This window comes from Amblyomma maculatum, chromosome 9, assembly GCF_055883805.1.
Source record: "Amblyomma maculatum isolate TAMU_Amacu chromosome 9, ASM5588380v1, whole genome shotgun sequence".
NCBI classification, from domain to species: Eukaryota; Metazoa; Arthropoda; class Arachnida; order Ixodida; family Ixodidae; genus Amblyomma; species Amblyomma maculatum.
In genome coordinates, this window is record NC_139352.1 from 12,626,809 (window position 1) to 12,654,646 (window position 27,838).

Genomic DNA, 27,838 nt, shown 5'->3' on the forward strand with positions numbered 1-27,838 from the left:
GATTCGGAGCGCATTTTGAGCCCTCGTCGTTATCACCATTATCAGCTGGACTATACCCACTGCAGGGCGAAGGCCTCTTTCGTATTCCACCAATTACTCGGTCCTGTAGCTCCATCCACTTGACCTCTGCGAGCTTCTTAACCTCATCTGCCCACCTAACTTTCTGCCGCCCCTTGCTATGCTTTCCTGTCATTGGAATCCAGTTTTTTTACCATAAGCGACCATCGGTTATCCTCTCTTCGCACTACATGTCCTGTTCATGCCCATTTCTTCTTGATTCCCATTAGAATGTCAGTAACTTCAGTTATTTCTCTGACCCACTCGGCACGCTTCCTATCTCTTAACGTTACCCCTATCATATTTCGTTCCATAACCCTCTGGGTTGTCTTCAACTTAAGTAGAACTCTCTTGGTTAGCCTCCACGTTTCAGCCCCATAGGTGAGCACAGGTAAGATGCAACTGCTGTATACTTCCCTCTTGAGCGATACCTGTAAGCTGTTAGTCATAATCTGCAAGAACTTACCAAATGCGCTACATGCCAATCTTATGTTATTTGTTTTTCATGGTCCGGATCTGAGGTTACTACCTGTCCTAAGTAAACATATTCGCCTACTACTTCCAGTGCTTCGCTATCTAACGTAAACTCCTTCCCGAGGCTGTTGAACATTACATTAGTCTTATACATAGATTTTTCAAGCCTACCTTTTTGCGTTCCTGCCTAGGTCATCAATAATTCTCTGCAGTTCATCCCCTGAGTTACTTAGCAAGGCGATGTCATCAGCGAATCGCAGATTACCGAGGTATTCTCCGTCTACCCTTAACCCTAACTGCTCCTATTCCGAATACTTCCTCTAAGCCAGCTGTGAATAGTACTAGGGAGATATCATCTCCTTGTCTAAAATCTTTCTTTATAGGAATTCTGTTAGTTTTTTATGTAGACCTATGGTTGCTGTGCAGCCACTATATATGTCTTCCAGTACTTTCACATACGACTCGTCTACACCCTGATTTCGCAATGCCTGCATGACCGCCTAGGTTTCTACTGAGTCAAATGCTTTTTCGTAACCAATGAATACTATGTATAAGGGCTGGTTATATTCCGAGCATTTTTCATCACCTGGTTGATGGTATAGATGTGATCTATCGTAGAGTACCCTTTCCAAAAACATGCCTGAAATTTTGCTTGATTGAAATCTGAGGTTGTCCTCATTCTTTAGCGATTACATAGTAAATAGCTTGTACGTGACAGATAGTAAGCTGCTTAGTCTAATTTTTAAACTCCTTAGCGTACTCCTTGTTATGAATTAAGATAATGTGTGCGTTCTTCCATGGTTCCGGTACCTTCGATGACACCAGGCATTGCGTATACAGGGTGGCCAGTTTTTCTAACACGATATCCCCGCCGTCTTTCAACAAATCTGCAGTTACCCAATCCTTTTCAGCTACCTTCCCCCTTTTCATAGTTTCTAAATCTTTCTTAACCTCGACCCCGCCGGGGTGGCGCAGCGGTTACGGCGCTCGACTGCTGTTCCCAAGGACGCGGGATCGAATCCTGGCCTCGACGGCCGCTTTTCGACGGAGGCGAAAAGCAAGGCGCCCGTGTGCTGTGCGATGTCAGTGCACGTTAAAGAACCCCAGGTGGTCGAAATTTCCGGAGTCCTCCACTACGGCGTCTCTCATAGCCTGAGTTGCTTTGGGACGTTAAACCCGACAAACCAAACCAAACCTTTTTTAGCCTCGTCCTTTGTCACTGGCGGAACGCCTGACTGCTTTTTCCTACTGCCAATCTGATTATTGTCCTGACTAATATGGTTACTGTAGAGATCAGTACAGAACTCCTGGTCTACCTTGATTATCTTTTCCATATTCGTGATGACATTGCCCGCCATAGAAAACATAATTCATAGAAAACAAACTAAAGATTCCGTAACAAACTTCTTGGAATAATGAAAAGAACAAGCTCCACCTGGTCAAGCCTATCTTCAAGAGTGGAAGTCAAGCAGTCATAAAGAGGGAGTTTTTGAAGTAATTCTACGTTTCCTCTGCTTTGGACGTACACGTATCACACACAACTTTTAAGCAAGAAAAACCTACATACGAAGCATTTGTAATGAGTTGACTATAAGCCACATTCTAATATCATGCACGAGCTTTGTTGAAATTTTATGAGTTTTTGGTTTTTTCAATAGTCGTAAAGTGCAAACTCTGGTAGTTCTCTGAAAAACGTTCTTCATAACACCCAAGAAACACAATCCTGTGTTTGGTGCATGATGACGCCTATGCGCCATAAAACCCGACACAGTTAGGTGAGCACCATGCTGGTTCATCTATTTTTCTGGTTGGTATTGCAGGTGCGTTACCCACGTCCAGATAAATCAAGCTGTTACCAACATCGACATGGTCATCTTCTGGCATTCCTTGCAGAGCGGCGGCACAGGAGTCCGCCACTTTGAGTTCATTTCCTCAGTTTGCGCAAACCCCAACCTGGTAAGCTAACCATTTCCAAACAGGCTCATCATTGCATCACAATGCAGTATGTTTTCTTAGGTATAAAATTAAAAGGAAGTAACTGGCTTTGCATTTATCTTAGCCTAGTGGTTACACTGGTGGCTACGGCAGACACCAAGATACGGGAAGACTAATTAGCTCTGTAATTATCTGAATTCACTAATATTTATCTTATTCTAATGAGTATGCTATATTTTCAGAATTGGAGCTTGTCTTCGAAATAGTAAGCAGAGAAAAAGTTCTTAAAGAATTTGCGAAATGTAAGGTCTATAAATCTCGCCACGATCGGCGACTTCACTCCGTAACACAGCAGCATCGCGTACGTGTGACGTATAGATCGCTCCACACATACTTCGTCGATCTGAATTGTCATCATCTGATACATAAAACGATAAGCTGTGGGTAGTTTTTAATTTCGCTTCTACAGCAACCTCTCTGATAGCCGTCGCTTTGGTGCGCAGTTATTTCACACGAAATCTGACCTGAAATCGTCTCAGCGATTACGCCGGACGCGCTCGCTGCCGCCTAGCTAGTTAGTGCGAATATACCTATAAGCCTGGTCTGTGTGGGCATTGATTGTAACGCGGCTAATATTTCTCAAGAAAACGTTTATCTCCACCTAATGCATGAAAAATGAGCTCCAATTTTGCAAATGCTGTATAACCACCAAGAAAAAATTTAAGATAATTTTCGTTTATTTAACTAGCGAACAAACTGAAGAATTTCGCCCCTTACCAGACGCCCGCTGCAGCCTCTCATACAACCCAAGGTTGAATAAATCTTAAGAAACTTAATATTTATAAACATTTCGGACCAGTAAAAAATAGCCCGTATGAGCATAATTACAACCAACTACCAAAAGTGCATATGCGCATTACTCCGATATGCCAGATGCACCCGCATGCACTTGGCCCCTCGGTGGCATTTGTATACATTGCGCGGGTGGCAGCAAATGGTGACGACTTGAAAAGACTACTTCATCCAGATTAAGGACAAGCCATATTACCATTATTTTTGTTCCCTTCCTTTGTCTCTGCTTCCTTCAGCTTCAATGGATGAATGTTGGCATGTGGTCTCAATCGGCCGTCTGCCTTCCAGTCCTCCAGTCTTTACGCGTAACGCGCGTCCTATTCGACGAAGAGGTTGCGCATACACTGGGAAACTACCTGTTGCACACCACGACTCTCAAATCCATCACCTTTCACGACGTGCAGGTAAGTGTCCGACATATAATATTTTGCATTGAACTCGAGGGTCTCCAGCCGCACTGCATAAGTCTAGATAAGCAAGAAGTAGGCGGCAGCTTTTTGTAGGCGAAAAGCAAGGTGCCCGTGTGCTGAGCGATGTCAGTACACGTTAACGATGCTTCTTTGGGCATGAATTTCTGAGTAGAAAATAAAATAAGCGCCAGCAGCAGGAAAAAAGACAATTCGAGGTAGATGATGGGTCAGTACCTAAAGCAAGTTCGATATTGACACGCTTCTTGAAAGGGAACATAGCGTCGAACAAGGGTTGAGGGGGAGGGTCAGTTCGCAAGCCGAGCCAATGTTTCGACAAGTGGACTTGTCTTCGTCTGTCGACAAGACCACTTGTCGCAACGTTGATTCAGCTTGCGAACTGACCCTTCCCCCCCACCCTTGTTCGGCGTTCTTTCATACCGTGTAGCCATTTTCGTTCCCTTATTTTACACTGAAAAGAGACAGGCATTCCACAGAAACTTGATAAGCTATACAGCTACAGGGGAATAGTTATCAAGAGCTTTACGGAATGAGGAGAGAATGACAAAAGAAAACAGTACAATAGCAAATCAGAGTAAGCGTGACATTATCTGAAGAAAAGGATTCAAGAGAAAACCCAAGTAAGATGTGAGAGGAAGCAAACATTGTTGGAAAAACACATGTTGCTTATGCTATTAGGGGGAAACAATATACAGCTGCTGTGAATGAACTGTACAATTAACGGTGTATGAGATTGTTTCCCGACTATAGTTATGGCGCAGAGGGAATATATTTAAGGGATTCTAATGTTCCTTTCTAGATATTTATTCCAGTTGGTTCCAATGGTATAAATTTCTGTCCTTTGAATATTACAGCCTGGCTAAAACAAATTTCATAAATTCATAAATGTCACTTGTGGCTATTTTGTGTGAAACTCTAGGAAACCGCATTCGGTAGGTTTTTGCCAAAGCTGCACGTGTTTTTATAAACATGCATAGGCGCCTACTGCGGTGGGACTGGAGAGCGCGAGCCTCCGCCGCCTCCCCTCCCCCCCCCCCCCCCCCCTGAAAATGTTCGAGGGGGGTGGGGGAGCTTAGTAGCCCTCGGAGACTGGGAGACTAACCGATGGGGTCAGGGGGATTCTCACTGGCGACGGGGAGTCGCTGAGAGCGATGTCGGTTTTTCCAGCTGTATGCTTCACGACAGGAACGCGATGTACACTAGAGCAAAAAGAAAGAAGAAAGCGCACAGCAAAGCAAAATAAACAAACTTGTTCTGTCAGAAAATTTATATCAGCGTCAACGTGTGGTTCATCACTTCTTGATCACCAACACAAAATTCACGCGAGTCACTGCCACAAAAGACTGTTTTTGTTATTCCATCATGCTACATAGATTAAATGAGTAGAACCACCTTCCCGTTGACACTGGGTAAATAAGCAGTTTTTTTTTGCCAGTCACGTCATGCACATCTGAGAGATCGTTTCGTGTCTCTTTCATATTTTACGTCTCAAAATGGGTCAAGCTCGATTAAATCTCGTAGCACTTCATCATGAGCACAAAGAGATCGCCCGCAAAATAAACCCGACACTGAGGATGCCTTTATTCCGAGGTCTACTGTGGGAAGAAACATACTCTGGATTGTGCGGTAGCCCATAATACGAAGAATAGTGAAGTTCATCATAATAAAATACTGATCTTTCTTCATGCTGCCACTGTCCATGAGCTGAGGTTAGTCCCTCCCATAAAATCGGTTCTCAATTTCCTCTGCATGCCGCTTCGCCATTACAACTTCTGCTCTTTGACTCCTGGAGCCAGATTATTAAGGGCTACCAAATGTACATTTTGTAACCCTTAATAATCTGGCTCCTTTTTAGATATTTTCTTACCAGGTTATCTCCGGTGCTCGTAGCAACAAACTGGTCACTGTATCGAAATAAGGTGTCAAACCTGATTCACGGTCTTATCCTTCTTCAGAATTTGTACTCCAAAAGCCATGCTCCATTGTATAACAGATATTTAAAACGATTAAGAAACAAAAAACGTCTTCAAACTGTTTAGTATTCATTAAATCCTGCCCATTTGGGACGCATACAGATTATGCAGCATACTACCTAGCACCGAATTCTACTAAATCCACCTTTAAAGTAAGTCTCGTCAACATTCTGAACACTAATACAAAACTCTCCTTGAACATAAAAAAAATCTGTAAACACCAATAAAGTGTTGTTATGCACCCACCGGCGAACCTGCTCCTGGCCACCTCTGTGCTACTGTTGCAGGTGATCCTTTCGTCGTTTCCTTGTTCATCTAATGTTATCGAGCGTCTATATCTCCAACTGTGCAATCGTTTCGCGATGGATCCCCCCAACCTGCAAGTCATCATAACGATTATATATTTGAAACTAACATCTTCGAGCAGAATTTATGGTATAAATGGCGAACTTATACAAAATTTTAAAGAATATATATTTATATCATCATGAAATGCACATTCTCAGTAGTATGCCCCGCTTGTATCCATAGCGTTCCGCCCTTTTTGTGTATGTGGCGGGCTTTTTGTACAAGGAGTATTGTCACTGGCATCCGCTACATTCTGCTGGTACCTGACAGATTACAATCCTCTGTTGTGCACGCCATGCATGACTATCCCACTTCAGGACACCTGGACCTGCTATGATGCTCCATCGCAACCAAGAATGTTTCTATTGGCCGCTGATGCGGCAAACCCCTGCGAAGTGTGTGGCTAACTGTGTCCGGTGTGCGAGCCACAATCGCCCCAGTGGTGCTCTTCCTGGTCTCCTACATTGTGAAGCCGATAATATCGCTTTTTCAGCAGGTCTGAGGTAAACCTATTGAGGCCGTTTCCCCGAGTCTCATTACTGCAACCGCCGGATTGTTATCTGCACTTATTATCACACGAGTTATTGTAAAACGGCAGCTCTCCCGTCGGCTACAACACACCAGGTCTCCCTCTTCCTGTTACACTTTGTTATACTTCGCTATGGTCCACCACGACTGTTGATCAGCGACCGAGACCCCAAATTTCATCAAGGATGTTCTGGAAGAACTGCTTCGCTTGTGCGCAATGCATTTTCGACACTCTACTCATCATCCTCAAACAAATGGACTGACCGAGCGAACCAACCGAACACTCGCCAACTTGCTTACATGTCATCGCCGCCGACCACAAGAGTTGGGACTCTGTTCAACCATTTATAATATATGCATACAATACCGCTCAACAGGAAACAACGCTTTACAGTCCGTTTTTTCTTCTTTATGCCAGCTCTCCTCGACACACCCTCGACAGCATCCTTCCATTCGTCACAGACGGTTGTCGAGATCCTCTGTCGGGTGGAAGAAGCCCAGAGGATAGCCCGCTTGAGAACTCTCGCAACACAACAGCGCTCGAAATCCCGCTACGATGACCATCATCGCCATGCCGCCTATCTCCCTAGCGAATTGTCTGGCGTCCAACGGGGGAGTGTGGATTAAGCCAGAAAACGCTCGCCTACTGTACCGGTTCCTACGTGAAAATTAGTGACCTAGCTTATCGGGTTGCGCGCCTCACCAAAAGTGTCCGACGTTCGGTATGCACTGAGGTTGCTTATGTCGCGAGACAAACCTTGCCATCGTCGCCCTGACTAATGACTCGCCCGTGGGGCGACGGGGGCAGTGTTACGTAGAGAAAGAAGTGTTGAGAGCTAGGAAAAAGGAAAAGAAAATTGAAGTGTGCGCGTTCCGTTCGACCTTTTATTGTGGTGCCTGTCTGCCCTGTCAAACTGCCCGCTGTCTGTATGAATATGGCCTGTCAAACTTGCCAGAAGGTCCTTGTGGTCACGCTCAATGGTATGGAAAATGGTGCATGTATTTACACATCGTGTTAATTTTCAGGAAGACAACAATTTGTTCGAACAGAGCATGGCTTTGGAAAGTTTTTCCCTTGTGACATTTAAGTAATTTCCTTCATTTACGACTTGCACTTCTATTTGGACACCGCTTTTTATCTTACCGTATACGGCTTGATAAAATCATTCGATAAAGTTTATAACTCACCGTTATTATATAAATGGAGTGTGATAAATATTGACAGAGCAGTTCATAGTTGGGTCCGTGAATTTCATTCTTCGCGTGTTGAATTTGTCAGCAGTAATGACGCTGATTCCTCAACTGTTCCTCATGGAACAGTACTTGGTCCCTTGCCTTTTTTACCTTTTGTATTGCTGTGAATTGCCGCATCCCTCTGTGATTTTATCCGGAGGAAATCTCTCTCTCTCTCCCTCTGTATCCTGAGGGCAAAATATATAAACATCTCTTGGCAAGGAACATGGCCGGAAAGGGGAGGGGAGGCGAAACAAAAAGTGGTCGCTAACTCTGTTCCCCCCCTCCCTCCCCCCCCGCCCCGGGCCATATTCAATACTTGGTGCCTATACAAACGTGTTTCCACCTTATCACATCTTACTTTGGTTTCACCTTGAATCATTTTCTAAGGATTATGTCACGCTTGACAGGTATAGTTTACTCTAATTCGCTATTATACTGTTTTCGTCCTCTTCTCCTTCCGGTAAGCTCTTGGTAACGATTCCAGTTATTTGCTTATGTCCCTTTGGAATGCCTGTCCCCTTTAAAGAAACATGTGTCTAACGAACCTACTTTAGGTGCTGGCTCATCATCTGCCTCACAATGTATTTTTTTCTGCTGCTGCCACTCTTTTTTTTCTTTTTCAGGTCGCGAGATCACCGGTTCCAGCCTCAAAAATTCATACCCATGGAAATATTGTTGAACTCCTTGCCATGCTTTTTTCTCCCCCTCCTTCGCTCCCTGGCTTTTCTTTTTCTGAAACAAAAGCGTATGTAAATCCCGCCAGGGATGATCGCACTTCCCAGACAAGTCTCCTTGTCGAACCGTTGGCTTGGCTTACTCAGTTAGGCTATCCTCAAACATTTTTCTTTGCTCTTTCATACTCTGCCAAAAGTTGGCATTCTAAATCGCAGATCTCGCAACAGTTTTGTTCAAATCAAGCGATTTGAATAAGCATGGCTGCGGGCGAGACCAGATGCACGTTAGCCCTCCACACGCTGGGCTCTGAAGCTGTCTGTGACTTGCCCTCTCCAATGCAAGCAAATATGAAGGCCTCATGAGCTTCTTGCCGAAATTATCACTTTCGCAGGCTGAAGCTAAAACAGCTGCGGCGTTCCTGGGCTACTTAGCTCGAAACAAGACAGTCACGAGCCTGTGTCTGCAAGAGCACTTCGTGATGGCTCAGGAGGGTCAAGCTCTTGCGCTTGTCGTGCAAAATCACGTCGCACTTGAGGACCTGCAGGTAAGAGTCATGGTAGTTTCACGGCGTAGCATCATGGTTCTTATATTTTCCTTTGCTCTAAAAGCCGCCAGTATTCAAAAAGGTTCCCAGTCGAAAAAAACTACAGAACTTTGTCAAAAATACGACAAAATATCCTGTAGTTCTGTCGTACCCATCGGATTTTTCTGTAGTTCTGTAGTTTTTCTGTAGTACATTTCTGTTGTCTGTAATTCTGTAGCATTTTTCTGTTGTAACTACAGAAATTTGTGTTGTCTGTAATTCTGTAGCATTATTCTGTTGTAACTACAGAAATTTCTGATGTTACTACATAATGTTCTGTTGTTACAAGTCTGCTACCAGTATTGCAAACATATTTATCACACACAAGAACTCATTTCGAGACTAGAAGGTTTAAATGTTGGTGAAAGCACGCACGCATTGAGATAAAGCAATTGTGTACGGAGAGTGGACCAGCTTTAAGAAAGCAAGCTTTGAATTTAATTGTACAATGAAATGAGAAAAGACCGTGCAAATGTTGCACGAACATATTTGATACTAGATGAAAATCTTTATTCAGGTTAAAAACAATGCAGAGTACCAAAGCTGAGAAATTATGATGAGCTTATGCTTTTGAACAAAAATAAGGACCCTGTTACCTTAATTGAACGGTACACATCACTTGATGCATTCAAGCGTGCTTTGACTAAATTGTTATTTGTTTTTTTGAGGAGAGAAATCTGTTAGAATGGGTGAATGAGTGTGGATATGCAAACTGTTTTAAGCCTTGTACTAAGTTGTCTTTCTTGTTTTCGGTTACGTGTGCATGTTGGTTTTTCTTTGTGTGTGTGTATGGGCTTCGAGATAGGACTCAAAATTTTTATTCATTATTTTGAGTGTTTGCTACGTTGTTTCATCATTTTTTATTCTTTTTGGATTGTTCTGAGCAGAAAAAACAATATATTCATGCTTCATCTGTTTGCCGTTTTATCCTCACTGTACAGATAGTGTTGGGTTATGAACCTCGTCAGGTGTTTAAAATCCTCGAGTATCTCGGAAACCCATGTTGCAGTATGCAACAAGGCGACTCAAACAATAAATCAGTACTCGCTGCACGCAGTCGCTATTAAAAGGAACAAAAATTCACGAGTCTCCGTGTTTTAGTATTTTCTTTCTTGGACAACACAAACATGCTCGCTTACCATCGTACTGACCCTCGCGCACTCATTTTTACGGTACCAGATCAGCGGCACGGATGAGCAAGTCCCTCCCGCCGTGCTTCGAGCTGCTGTGCAGAGCCGCTCTCTCAAGTCACTCACTGTCCGCATGTTTGAGATACGCGCCGAGGACATCGAGGAAATGTCCGAAGCTCTCACGCGCCGCCCGCCTTCATACTCGAGCGTGACCAGGGGTGCAGAGAAGCAACCAGCGACACCGACAAGCCGTATGGAAAGCCTGGCGTTCTTCGGCTGCACCGGGAGCGAACCACGTCTGCATGCGGCCTACGCATCGCTAATCGGAGGCAAGCACTGCCTTTCCCTTTTAACGTCTTAAAAGAGTTCTTGTCACTGGAGAAAGAACAATAGACCAAAGAGCGAGGGCACAGGTACACTAGTATCATCTTTACAGACTCATCATCATCATCATCATCATCAGCCTGACTGTACCCACTGCAGGGCGAAGGCCTCTCCGATATTTCTCCACTTAACCCGGTTCTGTGCTAGCTGCATCCACTTGACCCCTGCGAACTTCTTAATCTCATCCGCCCACCTAACTTTCTGCCGCCCCCTGCTACGCTTTCCTTCCCTTGGAATCCAATTTGTTACCCTAAGCGACCATCGGTTATCCTCTCTTCGCACTACATGTCCTGCCCTCCTTCTTCTTAATTTCCACTAGAATGTCGGTAACTTGAGTTATTTCTCTGACCCACTCTGCACGCTTTCTATCTCTTAATGTTACCCCTACCATTTTTCGTTCCATAGCCCTCTGGGTTGTCCTCAACTTAAGTAGAACTCTCTTGGTTAGCCTCCACTTTTCAGCGCCATAGGTGAGTACTCTTCATGCATAGCCCCTTTTTGCTTAAGCCCAGCCGTGGTGGCGCAGTGGTTAGGGCACTCGACCACTGTGCGCAGGGATGCCGCTTTTCGGTCCAGGTGCAATGCAAGGCACCCGTGTGCTGTGCGATATTAGTGGACGTTAAAGAAGCCGAGGTGGTCGAAATTACCGGAGTCCTTCACTACGGCGTCTCATAGCCGGAGCTGCTTTGGGACATTAAAACCAATAAACTTTATGCGTAAGTAGCTCTATGCTACAATAACACCTTTGGCTCTCACGAGAAAGCGCTTGAGAGCCTCTTGCACAGCTGGGGAGGGGAGGCGTCATTTCCGCGTTCGATTAAGCCTGTGTTATGAAACCTTGCCAATAATTAAAATTACATATTCGTCACTGCGTAAAACTTGCAATCGACGGGCAGGAAGCATTTCATTGTACTCTAGCTCAGTATAACCTGAAACAGCGAACGGCTATCTTTACCTTCCTTTGGAAGCTGTAGAGCCTGGTGGTAGCTTGAAATTTTATAGGGGCTTATGAAAAGATAAGATGGTGCTATCAGTGTATTTTATGGCGCATAAATTAATCGAAAGCAGATATGCGGTCCCCGTTTGTGCCTTGAATAACGTTCTGCTTCCAGGCGCCGTATTTGCACCGATTCCATGGAAGCCATTTGGCCAAATTCTGGTAATGCTTGCACGTGTTACTTAACCAATCATAGCCTCCCACCACACTGCAGAGCTGTCCAGATTTTTCTACTGAATTGCCTAGCCGGTATTGATAGAAAGGAATAGTTATTTTAATATGTATGCGCTGTCAGACCCTTACTTGAGCAGGGTCGTTACGTTCCAGACTTGATGAGTCTAGAATTATGTGCTGTCCGCGTATGAAGTGCATTTTTAGTGTGCTAATTCACTCGAAAGTTATAGCTGATAGCTGGCACGACCGGGCGTTGTTTGATTGGTGGATTGCGCGACGTTATGGGACCAAGCGATATGACCGGGCAGCTTCTAACCACAGGGCGGCATATTCGAGATTGGAGGTTTAGAAGAGATCGGAACCTTCGATCATCAGTCAGACATGCTACCTTCAAGCCACGCAGACAGATTCGCACGGTTTAGTGCAAGCTGGGCAATATATATCTGTCGGCTGGTTCTTTCACATTGTGTAGTACCTTACTACTGCATGCTAATGAGTGCTTGTGAGACAATATAGACACAATGTAGCAAAATATCCTGCTAATATATAGAGTACGCAATGGAAGCCGCAGACGGAAAAGCACTAACGCGTTCGTGTCATACCCACGAAGATGGAGCATAAGTGCCCTGTAATTTATTTGTCATTTTTTGCATTCTCTGCGTGATTTTCAGGTATCTTGCCGCAGCTAGGCAACTTCTGGTGGGCCAAGGCGACTGAAACGATATATCAGCAGCCGCTGCACGCAGTCAGAAACACCACAGGCCATGCATAACATATTCAATCTGTTATGTACATACCAACTGCGGTCAACTTATCCCTGCAAACTTTCCAATCCCGTCCGTCAAACTGACTCACAGGAAGCCTGATACGCTTTCTCTTCCTAGTCATCTATACCGCTACCACGAAGAATGACCCGTTATCGTATCTCCGCCTAGTTTGTCTGTTTGTTCACGCCCATTTCCTCTTCATTTAGGCTAGGATGACATTATCTGGCGTTTGTTTCCTGAAGCACTCTGCAGTCTTCCTGCCTTAAAATTTGCCCTTATTTTTGTCTCCCCATAGTTCGGTTCACTGTCCTGAATTTGTCTGGAACTGTCATGTATACTCCACACGTTTCTGCCCCTTGAATCTTGAATCTACAGATTTCTTTCCTCCTCAACAAATTGGCTTCCGAAAAGGTGTCTATTCAGGACCTCCTTTCCTCCTCACAAACGAATTCATCCTCCGCCCTCTTCCACGATCTAAGCAAAAGTGACCCTTGTTGTGCGTAAGACATCTGATAACCTTGACCACGGTCCTCTTTAAACATCCTTGGCTCTACCGCCTGTGGCCCAAAGATGTACGGCTAGTGTATTTAGATGTACACCTAAATACACTCCTTACTCCTGCTCGGTCCTTTCCCTACCGCGTTAGACATTCTCCCGCATGCCTGAGTTGCCCTGAACCCTATGATAACTTAGAACACTTCATGTTTTCTTGCCTTGTTGCCATTAAGCCACTTTAAACTCCATACACTTCTCCCATAACGTGGCGGACTTGGTTAGCTTCTGACTAGCTGAAAGAGCAGTTGGCCTTGGTGATACTGGCCTCAGACATTCTCGACGCTTAATACTGCATTTCGTTAAAGTTGTTTCCTCCTCGTCCTCCCCATTTCTGTCCTCTGTCTTAGCGCAGGTAACTTACAGCTATACTAACTATTAAGTGATCAGGATAAGTTGCTATTGATCTCATAAAACTAGCTACCAATTGCAGTTTACGTCATTTTTTTCACATAGTTATTTCCCTTTTCTCGTTAGGATACGCTGTCACTAACAGCACTTAGTAAATGCTTTCCTGATACCATAAACAGTTGTTCTTTACCGAGGTTCGCAAGCAGTACTAGTTATTGCCTTCTTATTTTAAACCCACCCTCCTGCTTTGACTGCTTTGTCCGCCATGATCGTCGGTCATGATCTACTATTCGTGATATACTCCCTTGCGTGGTAATGCCATCAAGGATTGACTGTTCGGCAAGTTATTTATTAGCTTTTTTCTCGAACTCTTTCCAATTCACTTTCAAAATGCCCATTGGCATTCCATGGTAGTGTCAGAGGGTTCGCTGATCCGCTGACAAGGCGCAGTCGCATGCAGTAATAGGCCGATGGGTCGTATGCAGGGGTGTCTGGGCCGCTTGATGTAAATGTTAGAATGTTAAGATTAGAATTCAAATGTAATGAGAACGGAAAGGTTGGAATGTTAGAGAACCAGGAGAAATACCGTGGTGTCCACCGTAGTGAAAACTACCAGTAGAAAGGTCGAGCACGGAGGTATGTCCCTTATGACAGGGTATCGGCATCTCCACTGACTCAGCATGTGCTGCCAGCAATAATAGTTGACGAGAATAAGCTGGCCGAGCGGACTTCACGCTTTAATCCTCTCGCATTCTCAAGACCTATTATAATATGGTGTCCCTTAAATTTGTATTTAACGTACTTTTATTGAGCACAGCGTGGCCACCATGCGTATGATCCCACATGACCAGTTATGAGCGCGCGCGTCTCTCCCCCCACCCAGGCGTCCTTTTGCAGCTGCGGATTAACATGTGTCTCTTGGGCGAGGTGTTCGCTGTAAGTGCTGCCAGCCAACTTCGGGTCGACTCACGTCTGCGTGTGCTCAACTTGCAGCACAATGGACTACCTGCTTCCTCTATCTGCGCGCTGGTCCAAGCGCTAGAGGTGAGAAAAATTGTTACTTGTAAGATTGCTCTTAAATCTTAGTTTGTATCTCAATATGTGGAAAGGCTGGTCATGCAGATGGTAAAATTAATAATTGGTTCATAGGAAGAGTATCTGCCACACTTGCTCTGTGGACACCTGAACCGCACCGTAAAGGAAGGGAGGAAGGTGGGAGTGAAAGTAGAAAGAGGGGAGCCGTATAGTGGAGGGCTGAAGGAGTAATTTCGACCACCTGGAGATCTAACAGGTGGTCGAAATTACTCCGCAGCCCTCCACTATACGGCTCCACTTTCTCTCTTTCCACTTTCACTCCCACCTTCCTCCCTTCCTTTACGGTGCCGTATAGTGGAGGGCTGCGGAGTAATTTCGACCACCTGGAGATCTAACGCCCCGCCGGGGTGGCGCAGTGGTAAGACGCCCGACTACTGTGCTGGAGTTCCCGGGTTCGAACCCGACCTCGGCGGCTGCGTTTCGATGGAGGCGAAACGAAGTGGCGTCCGTGTGCTGTGCGTTGTCAGCGCACGTTAAAGATCCCCAGGTGGTCGAAATTACTCCGTAGCCCTCCACTACGGCTCCCCTTTCTCTCTTTCCACTTTCACTCCCACCTTCGCCCCCTTCCCTTACGGCGCGGTTCAGGTGTCCACAGTGCAAGTGTGACAGATACTGCGCCTTTCCCTTCCTGTGAACCAACCAACAAACCAACCAAAGATCTTTAACGTGCGCTGACATCGCAGAGCACACGGACGCCACTTAATTTCGAACCCCGACTACGGCGGCTGCGTTTCGATGGAGGCGAAACGAAGTACGTGGCTCTTGTGTGGTTTAGAGCTAGAATGCCATCTTGTATTTGCCACATGATGTCCTGAGTCGAAAGACCTGCTTGAAACCCAATCATGGACGGGGGAAAAGTGCCTTCCGCGTCGGTGTGCATGAGGAGCCTGCTTAAGACAACGTGTTCCATAACCTTCCCCAGACATGACGTTAGAGAGATCGGGCGGAGGTTCCACATCTCGAGTCTTTTGCCCGGTTTAGGTATGAAACTAATTCTAGCATGCATCCATACGTCAGGAACGCTGCCCTCTGTCCAATAACTGTTGAAAAGGTCCGTAGGAGCCTCTATTGACCGGTCCTCTAAGTTGCGCCGCATCTTATTGGTGATGCGATCTTCCCCGATGCCGAGGTGGTGTTAATTTGGTTAACAGCAGCTCTGATCTCTGCTACGGTAAAGACGCTATCCACGTGATGATTATCAAATGAGTACCCATCTGGCGAGGGTATATCCTGGGAGGTGTGTTAACGTACTGATCTTTTAATGTGTTCATGAGAGTGCGAGATCCTATGTAGGTACTTGTGAGATTCGGCCTTAGTTCTCGTAGGTTAGAGTAAATTCCCAAGTCAAGGTGGCCCAAGTAGAAACCATGTGTTCTTGTTGCCCGGTTGTCCATTAAGACAGCCGCAAGTGACAGCCGCTCTAAGCTGTTTCCACGAGTAATCCTCTATTTCTTTTTCAAGTCCGGTTAGCCGAATTTTTAAACGTCGGTTGTGCTTATGTTTACACCATCGAGCATGAATACTCCTTTCATGTATACCAGCTTAGCGTCCGGGCTGGAACCGCTTTCCTCTTGTGTCACAGTTTTCGAAGTGTTTGTGGCGTCTTGCAACAGACGCTCGGTCCATTGTCTTAAATCTGCTATACATTCCGCTGGTCTTCTGGTCTTTGCGAGCGGACATATATGAAGGTGTTGAATTCGTGCGCTTAACTTAGAGCGTTAGTTTATAAAAAAAAAAGGGAAGGCACAGTATCTGTTCAGGTGGCTTGAAGGTCAAACTTAGGCTTCCACGTCGACTGCTTTATCTAGTGTAGTGATGCTTTCGCTTCAAAGGTGGGCACACTGCTGGACACAACAAAAGGCTCCAATTCACTCGGAAAGCAAAACTTATCGATTCGGCTCATGTGCCACCAAAATACCACATCAACCGTTACCCACGCGTAGGTTAAACAAACATGAGAACAAATATTCCGGCACCTAATGCCATGTCGAGGCCTGCAGAATATTGTCACATAGTGGTGACAAGGACGCTCAGACCCCAAATGAGAACACAGACGTGATAGTACTGAAATTACTCTTTATTGGGCTGACTTGCGCCCGCAAAAGAACTAACTCGGCGGTGGCGATAGAAACATATTTACTCCACCGTCTATGTTTCTTTCGACGCCGCGCGTTATCGCGGAGATGCCTTTAATTAGCTTTGTTATATGCGCACGTTACGAATGGCAGTGATTGAACACCGATGTCCTCTCCCCAAGGCTGATTAAGCCTGTTATAAGTCGCGCCTCGCTATAAAGGAACAATCAAGAGTATGTTTGTTCTGATTGACATGAAATATTCCTTTCAGGTATACTTTGAAATATGCTACATGATTTTAGTGCGAAGAGTCGTGAAGTATGTTTCTAATATCGCTGCTTTTAAGCTTCCGCGCGTTCTCGTTCTCTTGATTCAGTAGAATTGGACGCCGCTTTCAGGAAGAAAACGCAGTGCTTTTAATTCTAATTGCTGAGATGGCTGATGTGAACACGAAATATCGGTGTCATCAATTCATGAAAAGACAGCAGCTGTCTAGCACCTCAAACTTGGTTCCATTTCACTGGGAGGGGTGTGATCTCATCCCATATTGGTGATGTTATCTATCAGTAAGAAGTCAGCACTAGTCCGGTACTGGCTTTCGAAAGGTGTGCCGCAGGCAGGTGACGATTGACAGTTGATAGGTTGGCCCCCCTTTGCTCAGACGTGTCTAGATAACTCCACGTATCAGGTTAGAATGCTGCCAGAACCAACACCGCGTGTGTGTATTGCACTAGAAGGACACAAACGTAGAGGATGGCCCCGGAAGAATAACGTTTTACCGCCGACTGCACAGGCGCTGTGCCTGTGCAGTCGCCGGTAGAATAAGAGTTGGTTGATCAGAATATTTTAATTCTCTCGCATTCTCAAAGCTCTGTTTACTTAAACGCTCCCAAAATTTCGTTTGTGCATTCCAGTAATGAGCCTTTTACATGAACAGGTGAATTCTACGGTGCACAAGTTGATTTTCGACATCCACGACAACCATCCAGCGGTCGAGTTATTCACAATGTTCAACGTTATTGAAGAGATCAACGTGTCTTCGCGCCTTCACATCAACTGGTACAAGCCGCACCCATCAATCATCTCCCGAGGTGGACGGTTGTGCAATGAGTCTGCATTATTCCTGGAACTCGACGTGTGCACTCCAGAGGACTTGGATATCATTCTAGCACCGCTCGCCTCCGGAAGCAACGTGATATCAGCCTCTATTAAGTGCTCCAGTCAATTGGAAGACTCTGTATTTCAACGCTTGGCCGATGCTTTCAGCAAGACCAAGTCACTGAGGTAGGCACAGTGGGCTTCAGTGTTCTAAATGCTCTCCTCAATCTGTTTTGTTTTGTGTTGAATACGAGGAAACACATGGATAGTTGGACCTGCAGAAATAGCAGTCGTGCATTTATGTGAACTGTAGCAGAGGATTGTAACTCCATTGTGGTGGCCAATTTGTGCAACGAAGTTCTTGAACTTTTTGGCCAAAAGATTATTTCGTTTGATTTGGCTTATAGTGTTTAACGTCCGAAAGCGACTCCAGCTATGAGCGACGCCGTAGTAGCGGGCTCCAGAAATTTGGGTTTCTTTGACCTTGCAAAGACGTCACCAAATTGACGGTCGCTTTAGTGTTTGCCTCCATAGAAAAGTAGCGACCGCGGTTGAAATTTTATTCGCCGTCTTTGCGTTCTGCAGTCGAAAGCCGTAACCACTAGAGCCACTGCTGCGAACGAGATGAGGAGGGGGTAAGGCAAAACATTCTCCTATCTCGTCGCATCAGTGTGTCTGCGGTTTCGCCTTTTTCATACCATGCAATTAGGCCACTAACTGGAGAAATGAAATTTTAGGCGTCATTTATTTCTAGTGGCTGTCACGGCAACACGAAATAGTGACGTTTATGTGCTAGCATTGGTAAGGTGTCCATCATTCAATTTGGTCCCATTCAGTTAGGGGTATGGCGGTCTCATTTTTGGTGACCTCATCTGCCAATGGTAAGTCAGCACCAGTAAAGTGCTGACTTATTGAGCATAATGAGGTTTCCCCTCTATATTTTTTATTTGACCATAAAGCCATTCGAAAAGTTAATATTTAACGCATCGGTCTAATTATAACCTTTCGAACAAACCGGCACGGCACAACACGAGCACTTATGGAACTATATATAAACGCACGCACCTGTTCGCAAAGAGCGCCTCCAATCTCTTCTCCATGTGCACAACTAGTAGGGATAGGCGGTTACTCACATACATCTCCGGGAGGGGAGTGTCTTCTGGCGCTGTGGTTGCGGTGCCTAACTGCTGGTCTCCACAAAATAGATGAACCCAGGGATGCTTCACGCGAAAGCCGCGTTTTTGTCATATTTGTTTTTTGCCTTGGCCGCTGAGTTGTGAGTCAGCGCTTGTCCTGCAGCTTCCTTTTATCTTGTCTTGTGTCTTCCTGTTCGCGCTGTTCGCGCTGTTTTTATTAGCAATAGTTATGATGCCTGCCAGCCCTATTAAACAGTATATGGGGTGAATGAAATGATCTGGAGCCCTCTACGCCGACTTACTTCATACTCGTTCAGTGGCTGATGCTAAAGAAATCAAACCAGGAAAACTCAAAACAAGTCCCTATGCCCTCCGATATCAGTGCCGATAAGGGAGCGTTGTGCGCTGCAAAATTGTTCGTACGCTTTGTGAGCATTGCACACCTATCTGGCTGTTTAAGTACGAGAAACGGGTACCACGTGCACAATATCCTGTCTTCGTGGCTATCATTAGGAAAGAAACTTTTCAAAATATGCTTCTAAAATCGAATGTGCTGTGCGATGTCAGTGCACGTTAAAGATCCCCAGGTGGTCGAAATTTCTCCTAGCCTTCCACTGCGGCTCCTCTTTCTCTTTCCACGTTCTTTACCACCTTCCTCTCTCCATTTACGGCGCGGTTCAGGTGTCCGCAGAAACAAGTGTGACAAATACTGTGCATTGCCCTTCCTTCTAAGCAATCATTATTATTAAAATCGACTATCAATGAAAAAATACGCAGGGTCAAGATAGTCGAAATGCATTAAGACAGCAAGTATTCTGCTGGTATTGTCCATTTAACCTTCCAAAGCTACTCGGTCCATGGGCACATCTGACTGGAAGAATAACTATATAATCCACCAGGAGATCTTTAACATGCATTGAAATCATTTAGCACGAGAGGAATCTTGCGCTTAACTTCTTAACTGCTCGCTGAGCTAAAATTTCTCACGTTGAGCACCAAGAAGAACAGCGTGTAACAAGTGGGTAATGTGTTTAGAGAACAATGGTTCAGCCATACCCCACCTCTGTGGTGCAGTAGCTAGGACGCTGGAATGCTCTGCCCAAGGATGGGGAATCGAATCCCGGCCGCGACAACCGCTTTTCGATAGAGGCTAAAACCAAGGCGCCCATGTGTTGTGCGATGTCAGTGCCCGTTAAAGAACCCAAGGTGGTCGAGATTTCCGGAGCCCCCCACTATGGCGTCTCTCATAGCCTGAGTCTCCTGGACTCCACAAGCAAACAACTAGTCTTCAGCCATATGACAGAATGTGTGCATTATATTCAGCGCATAGGAAGTAATCCCGACATACGCCGTAAAGAAAAAATGCACCTCGTGACTTTTGTGCAGTCGTCGTAAGTATGGGTATCCGTTATCCACCACTTCTTTTCCTCAGCTTTTGCTGTCTCAATTGTCATAATGGCGCTCCGGCCGGTAGGTGCTTGTTCTGGATTACTGTGAGCCTGTCACAAATTAATTTTTCTACGCGCAGAGAGTTGCACCTGCTGCCCGACTGGCCTGAAGGCAGCCTTTCCACCGTGCTACGGTCACTGGAAAACAATCGTGGGATCGGTATCCTTCAGATAGGCAATACGACCTTCAAGAAGAGGTCGGCAAAGGCTCTGGCACGACTGGTGGAGGAGAACCGCGCACTAAATAGCATTTTCGTATCTCTGATGGAGGAAGGAAATGGAGGACTCCAGCAGCTTCGGATCGTCTGCAGAGAGCTGAAAGAGTCCGTGCCTCGCAACCTGTTTCTGACCAACCTAGAAGTGAGTCTGCAAGGCACCAACCGCGCCACAGATTTCACGATCATGAACGTCCTGAGGCGAAACAGGGTGAGTAGGGACCTTGCTCACCCCGAGCGCTGTCGCAATATCTCCTTTCATGACAGAGGTGAAGGAAGAGGCTGAAAACTTTCGCTCATCCGGTTTTTTATTGATTCTCTCACTTCGCAGTTATTTATAATAGTAATGCAATTAATATTACTTAATTCTTCTTGAATGCTCAGAAATTCTGCCTCAGCTAAGCACGCAGTGCTCAGGTAAGGCCTCGACAGAGGAATAAGAAAGTCGGTCATTTCACTACTCAGCCCTCCACTACGACTCCTCTTTATCTCTTTCCTTTTTCACTCCCACCTTGCTCCCTTCCCTTACGACGTGGTTCAGGTGTCCACAGAAACAATTGTGATAGATACTGCGCCTTTCTCTTCCTATGAACCAATTATTATTATTTCTTTTCCAGAGTTAATTCAAGGCCAAGTAAGAAACGGGAAGTCTGGCAACAGGGCATAGAGGCGTAAAATGCTTTTAACGGCGTGATTAATGCAAAATGCCACAATGGCAAAACAATCGACACAGCGGGCATCAAAGCTTTAAAGCGATGGCGTTAAATGGTTCGTTCTTCAAGCTCCGGTGTCGGCGTTAAGTGAGAAATTGTGGACATGAGTCAGGCATCTATTAGTTAGCCGGTGACATGACCATGCGCAGTCTGGTTTGCGGCTTACGTGATATTTCGAGAGCGCATGACATGGCCGAGCTGGCAGCCGCTGCAAACTTGGACTTCGTTTCTGGGATGGATCAAAACGGGATTTCGCATTCCAGGACTCCTGAATCACCAGTTGGGCAAGCTTCCACCCGGCCACCCAGGCGTTCGCACCACTTGGTTTAGGAGGAGCTTTGTAAATCTGTTCACTAATAAGCCTGCGTAGGTTGATAGTTGTAGAGTGTTAAAAGACCCGTAATTTAACGAGTACCCAAATGCCACCTGCAAAAGGAGCCGGAAAACAGGAGCCATTAACACTGTCGCGTCATACCGTTAAAGGTGGAACTTGAGAGTCCGTGCAATGTTTTCCACTATGATGCCTATGTTGCAAATTATACGCAGTGGCGTTAAAGGCCACATTTACCTGAAAATCTAGGCCCACAGAGGCGTCTTTTAAAGAAGTTTTCGGCGAGGAGTGCGCTAGTACGAGCCCTGAACACTCACTCTTCGCCGTACGTGACATCGCCGTGTTCGGAAAAAAATTGTGGTTTAGCTCTGGTTAACCCTAGTTGAATTGCGAAAGCAACGGCGGAAGCTTGTTTTGCCAGCTACCTTATTTCCCTATCAAGCCCTATCAGTGTAAGGTGCTACATTATTGGGGACACTTAAGCCCATCCTTTAAGGATATGACGAGAGAGCGTAATCTACCAGCCCGCATATGAAGTATGAAGGAGCACTGAACAAGGGTAAAAGTACGCCTCTTTTCGCAGGTAGAGCCAACGTGCTGATTGTGATATCCCCTTCCATATGAAAGGAGCGACCCGAGTTGGCAGCTCCTGCCCGTGGCATAGGGGTATAACGTGAATTAAAATGCCATGGTAGGCAGATTTTTTTTTTATGAGGAGACCACAGCTACGCCTCTTCACGGTGTAGCTGCGGCCATCCGAAGTCTCGCTTTGGCTGCCGTAGGCTTGCCTTCGCAATTAAAGCCTGCCATGACATTTGAATTCACGTTACCCCTATGCCACGGGCTGGAGCTGCCAACTGGGGTCGCTACTTTCATATGGAATGGTGATATCAGAATCAGCCTGCCCCAACCGGTTGCATTATCGTTACCCCTACGACACGTAGGCACGTCCATACGGCTTGGTTGAAGCATGACTTTATGGGGGCTGGTAGACGTATACCCTCTCGACTCAAACCCTTTAAGGATGAGCTTAAGTGTCCCCAATAATGTAGCCCCTTACTCTGATAGGGCATGATAGGGAAATAATGTGGCAGGCAAAAGAAAGCTTCCGCCGTTGCTTTCAAAATTCAACAGGGTTAACCAGAGCTAAACAACTGATTTTTAATCGTCTGCGGGGATTAACCTTATGTGATATGAATCACCTTGGTTACTCCACAGTGGTTATATAGAGGTTGCACGCAGACTATGTAATGCTACGTCGTCTAGATGGGCTTGATCGCAAGTGGCTGGCTTGACCGCTGAAGAACACTTAACATAGTTATGGCACCTCCTTTCTCCGCCTGAAAACAAACTGTGGGGTGGTGGTTTGTTCAATAACAAACACGGATCCATTTAATATAGTTCCACACGGAACACATATTCAACTTATTCAATAATGCGCTCAATTATCCGTGTCATACTTTACTCGGAAAGTCATACTAATTCATAGTAAACGATCCCCGTCGAGGTGGCGCAGTAGTTAGGGCGCTCGAGTACTGTTCCCAAGGATGTGGTATCGAATCCCGGCCTCTGCGACCGCTTTTCGGTGGAGGCGAAAAGCCAGGCGCCCCTGTGCTGTGTAATGTCAGTGCACGTTAAAGAATCCCAGGTGGTCGAAATTTCCGGAGTCCTCCGCTACGGTTTCTTATAGCTTGAGCAGCTTTGAGAGGTTTAGCCCCACGAACCCAATCATAGTTGATGATCACTTCCCAGAAAGTACAGAAGGCAGAAATTTGACAGGCCGCCATATTGAGAAAGGTGTCTGTCATCCTGCGCTGACTGAGACAAATTTAAAGTAATCTCTGGCCTATCGTACGACGCTATTAATTTTCTTGAAGCCAAAAAAAAAAAGAAAAAATATGTGTGAATATGTCACCCAGCATACACCTAACGCAGCCCTGCAATACTTACCGAAGGCTACAGCTGGGTATTACTACTGTTGCGGAGCCATTTTCAAAATGAGGCCACGGGCGGATGAAATTAGATATCAAATGATTAGAAACTTTTCGAACATAACTCCGGAATTTACACTCGGTTTTGTGCAGCACATTCTCAAAGAAGAATGCATGGGGAAGTGTAGAAGCTGTCAAAACTGGTTCTAAGTGAGCCATAGTGACTGCCACGTGTAGATAGAAATAAAATGAAAGAAATAGTAAAAATTCAAAGGAAAGGTGAAAACTACAGCCGTGTGCACCGAAGTCACACAGTTTGCAGAATTAGCAGAGCGTAGAATAATTTAGTTACCCATTGCCTCAATACATACATCCCCTTTCTTTGTACATGTTCAAAATCCTGGGAGGAGAACGTTTGCAGAAGCGCCACGTTTTCCGCGCTAATATTCTGAAATAAAATGTCATGCCACAGAACTCTTTATTCGTTACAGCCGGGGTCATTGATGCTACATCTGCATGTTGCTGCAACTTGAAATTTGAAATTCTCTGAAGCATAGTTGTAGTATTCCCATAGCCCCGATCTGTTTCACAAAGCAGTTACTATTGGTGATTGTTAGTAATAGCTTTCTAGTGTTGTGTCGTTGTTTCATTTGACCACATGTGGCATCGCTACTAGCTACAAGACATCTTGCAAGAAAGGCTTGCCACTGATAACTGAACCACAAGATTAGTCAGTTTATCGAAACTCCGCAACTGGAGACATATTCGGCAGCCTACTGCATTGGGTCACTGCATGCGTTTGTCAAGCATTTTCTCCTTCACTTTTGATAAGAACGAAGCGAAACGCGAGTTCCTAGTTCTTTGCTAATTACAGGTACATGCTTGTTTATGAGTGCTCGTGTGCGTGCCCTGAATTTGTTAAATAAGCGGCAGACGCCCCTCTTTGTTTTCTCTCGTTTCTTGCAACATGGCTCTCCTGTCTCTACAACACAGGTGCTCGTCAACCAAGCGGTTCGCTTCGTCAAGGGCTCCAACGACAAGAAGGATGCTTTGGCATTTGAGACTGTGCAGTACTCTCGGAGTTTTCTGTATGCACTGTACCCGAAAAGCGACGCACTTGAGGCTCGTGCCAAACAGCAGATCGATGAAGCGCGCAGAAAGCTGGCCTTCAGTTACTTCATCTTCGCTGGCGTCGTCAAGGCCAAGATAGTGTGCCGCCCGCATCGCAAGCGAAAGCCCAGATTTGACAAGCTAGGCAGGGACGTGCTTGCTCACATCTGTTCTTACCTCAGCCTGACTGATGTCATCGACATCTAAGGAATGACCGCTTTTCAATGAAACCACCCAGTATATACGTGTCTTATTGCTCCACTGCTGAATGCATACCTACCTTAGCAAGAAAGACTGTTTGCTACAGTGAAGAGCCTCAAGCTTTTCGTATTACTACTGTGTAGTAGAGAGAAAGTCAATCCATGAGGCCCGCACAATCTCTTCATTGTGTTAAGAAAGCTGATTCGGTAGATTCAAGAACCAGTGACTGTTTTTCTTTATTATGCTTTAAACAGTGCTCCTAGACAAGCCTTCCCAGTGCCGTGCTTTCTCAATTAATAACAAACATTATTGACCAAGGACATTCATAACCTAGATTGTAGCAGAGGAATTCTTTCATTTTTGTTCTGACTTGACTTCATCAACTGTTTTGGACAAAAACGTTCATAGTCTTGTTTTTAGCAGAGCACATCTTTCATTTCTGTTCTTGTTCACTTCACTTGATCGCCAACTGCATTAACCAATAACATGCACAGTCTGGTTTGTCGCAGAGCAAGTTTTTAATTGTTCTTATTCACTTCACTTGATCATACTGTACTGACCAATGACATTCATGTCTAGTTTGCAGCTGCTGTATTCGTTTACACTACGTATTTCTTTAAACAGCACAAATGTGTTTTTAATCCCTAGTATAATTGGCTAGAAAATCAGAATTATCGAATTTATGCTGTATCAAATGGTCATTAAAATCGATTACATGATGTGCCTGATGTATATAGGGTTACTTTGGAAAAATAAATGGAGCACTGCCTGCTTTCCTGGCTACCAATTAATAAGCCGAATTTCACTCGAGTTCAGTCACCTCAGCCGACCAAGGAACAGCCACTCTTTTAAAGCTTTAAAGCAAAAGCATCATGTGCCCCACTAGCATAGTAACCCTGTGTTGCCGAAGTAACCGGGGTCTAGAAAACCTCTCATAGGTCAAGCAGAACTGTGACGTTATCACCCCAGAGACCAAACAGCAACCGGCGCCAGATTCTAAAGGGCCTCTTGATACAGGTCACGATAGAGATGAAAAGCGTTCGGATTGGCGCCAAATAGCATAGGTCAAGCAGAACTGTGACGTTATCACCTCGGAGACCAAACAGCAACCGGCGCCAGGTCCTAAAGGGCCTCTTGATACAGGTCACGATAGAGGTGAAAAGCGTTCGGATTGGCGCCAAATGGCATAGGTCAAGCAGAACTGTGACGTTATCACCCCAGAGACCAAACAGCAACTGGCGCCAGATCCTAAAGGGCCTCTTGATACAGGTCACGATAGAGGTGAAAAGCGTTCGGATTGGCGCCAAATGACATAGGTCAAGCAGAACTGTGACGTTATCACCCCAGAGACCAAACAGCAACCGGCGCCAGATCCTAAAGGGCCTCTTATAGAGGTGAAAAGCGTTCGGATTGGCGCCAAATAACATAGGTCAAGCAGAACTGTGACGTTATCACCTCAGAGACCAAACAGCAACCGGCGCCAGATCCTAAAGGGCCTCTTATAGAGGTGAAAAGCGTTCGGATTGGCGCCAAATAACATAGGTCAAGCAGAACTGTGACGTTATCACCCCAGAGACCAAACAGCAACTGGCGCCAGATCCTAAAGGGCCTCTTATAGAGGTGAAAAGCGTTCGGATTGGCGCCAAATAACATAGGTCAAGCAGAACTGTGACGTTGTCACCTCAGAGACCAAACAGCAACCGGCGCCAGATTCTAAAGGGCTTCTTGATACAGGTCACGATAGAGGTCAAAAGCATTCGGATTGGCGCCAAATGACATAGGTCAAGCAGAACTGTGACGTTATCACCCCAGAGACCAAACAGCAACCGGCGCCAGATCCTAAAGGGCCTCTTATAGAGGTGAAAAGCGTTCGGATTGGCGCCAAATAACATAGGTCAAGCAGAACTGTGACGTTATCACCTCAGAGACCAAACAGCAACCGGCGCCAGATCCTAAAGGGCTTCTTGATACAGGTCACGATAGAGGTCAAAAGCATTCGGATTGGCGCCAAATGACATAGGTCAAGCAGAACTGTGACGTTATCACCCCAGAGACCAAACAGCAACCGGCGCCAGATCCCAAAGGGCCTCTTGATACAGGTCACGATAGAGGTGAAAAGCGTTCAGATTGGCGCCAAATAACATAGGTCAAGCAGAACTGTGACGTTATCACCCCAGAGACCTAACAGCAACCGGCGCCAGATCCTAAATGGCCTCTTGATACAGGTCACGATAGAGGTCAAAAGCGTTCGGATTGGCGCCAAATAATTATGAAGGTTTCTATAACGAAAGGAAAGTATTTAAGATGAAAACAAAACTTGATCCGAAAAGTTACACGCAATTCAACCTTAATGGATCATAGCAGAACACGATCCACCCTTAACCCGACGTTATTCACCCTTATGCTAAAGTAATCCAGCCTTGGGTTTTCTCTACATCGCACACGTTCTGTTTCTATAAAGATCTTCTGCAATCACATGGATCCAAAGACTTCACGCCAAATTTTGGTGCCGTTTTCACAAATCACAACAACAGACTGAATCGCGCATTCACTGTATGGACTTTTACTCGGCTTGCAACAAACAGCGTTCATGGCATGTAGCTCGCGTACCCGTCTCGCAATCCAAAGGTCCTACATTTTACTCCCTGCGATGGGTTAAGTGTTGACCTCAAACCCTCAGAGATTGTGATCGTTATCCTCCTCCTCAATTTTAATATAGACCCCAATTCCTTTCAAAGCTAATGAAGGGGGAAGTGGTGGCTCATTGTAGCAAACAAATGGATAAAACTGCCGTTGATAGGAACAAAGAAAATCACAGGGGCGTTTTTTACGGTCTGTTCAATGCGGATATCGGCCTGATTACTCAATGAATGAAAGATAATTGACGAGACAGTAGAAAAGAAACCGAATATCACTAATGATGGGATGGGAGCTCATAACTTGTGAAGGTCGCTTGATGTGCTCTACAAACCGGGCTAGAGCGGTAGTTCAGGCTTCGAATTTCTTTCGCAGGTATTCATACTGTGCGCTGGCCAGTCTCG

At 45.5% G+C, this 27,838-nt stretch overlaps 1 protein-coding gene across 1 annotated transcript in view; it reads left to right on the forward strand.

The window, feature by feature from the left end:
- Positions 1-25,293, forward strand: part of LOC146178338 (uncharacterized) — a 34,973-nt gene extending 9,680 nt beyond the window's left edge. Inside the window, exons 4-11 of the mRNA XM_084579677.1 lie at positions 2,352-2,487; positions 3,555-3,722; positions 8,898-9,050; positions 10,269-10,548; positions 14,328-14,488; positions 17,552-17,898; positions 20,377-20,722; positions 24,480-25,293. Coding sequence (XP_084435803.1) covers positions 2,352-2,487; positions 3,555-3,722; positions 8,898-9,050; positions 10,269-10,548; positions 14,328-14,488; positions 17,552-17,898; positions 20,377-20,722; positions 24,480-24,803 — 1,915 coding nt within the window. The 3' untranslated portion in view covers positions 24,804-25,293. The remainder of the gene's footprint in view (positions 1-2,351; positions 2,488-3,554; positions 3,723-8,897; positions 9,051-10,268; positions 10,549-14,327; positions 14,489-17,551; positions 17,899-20,376; positions 20,723-24,479) is intronic.
- The last annotated feature ends 2,545 nt before the right edge of the window (positions 25,294-27,838 follow it).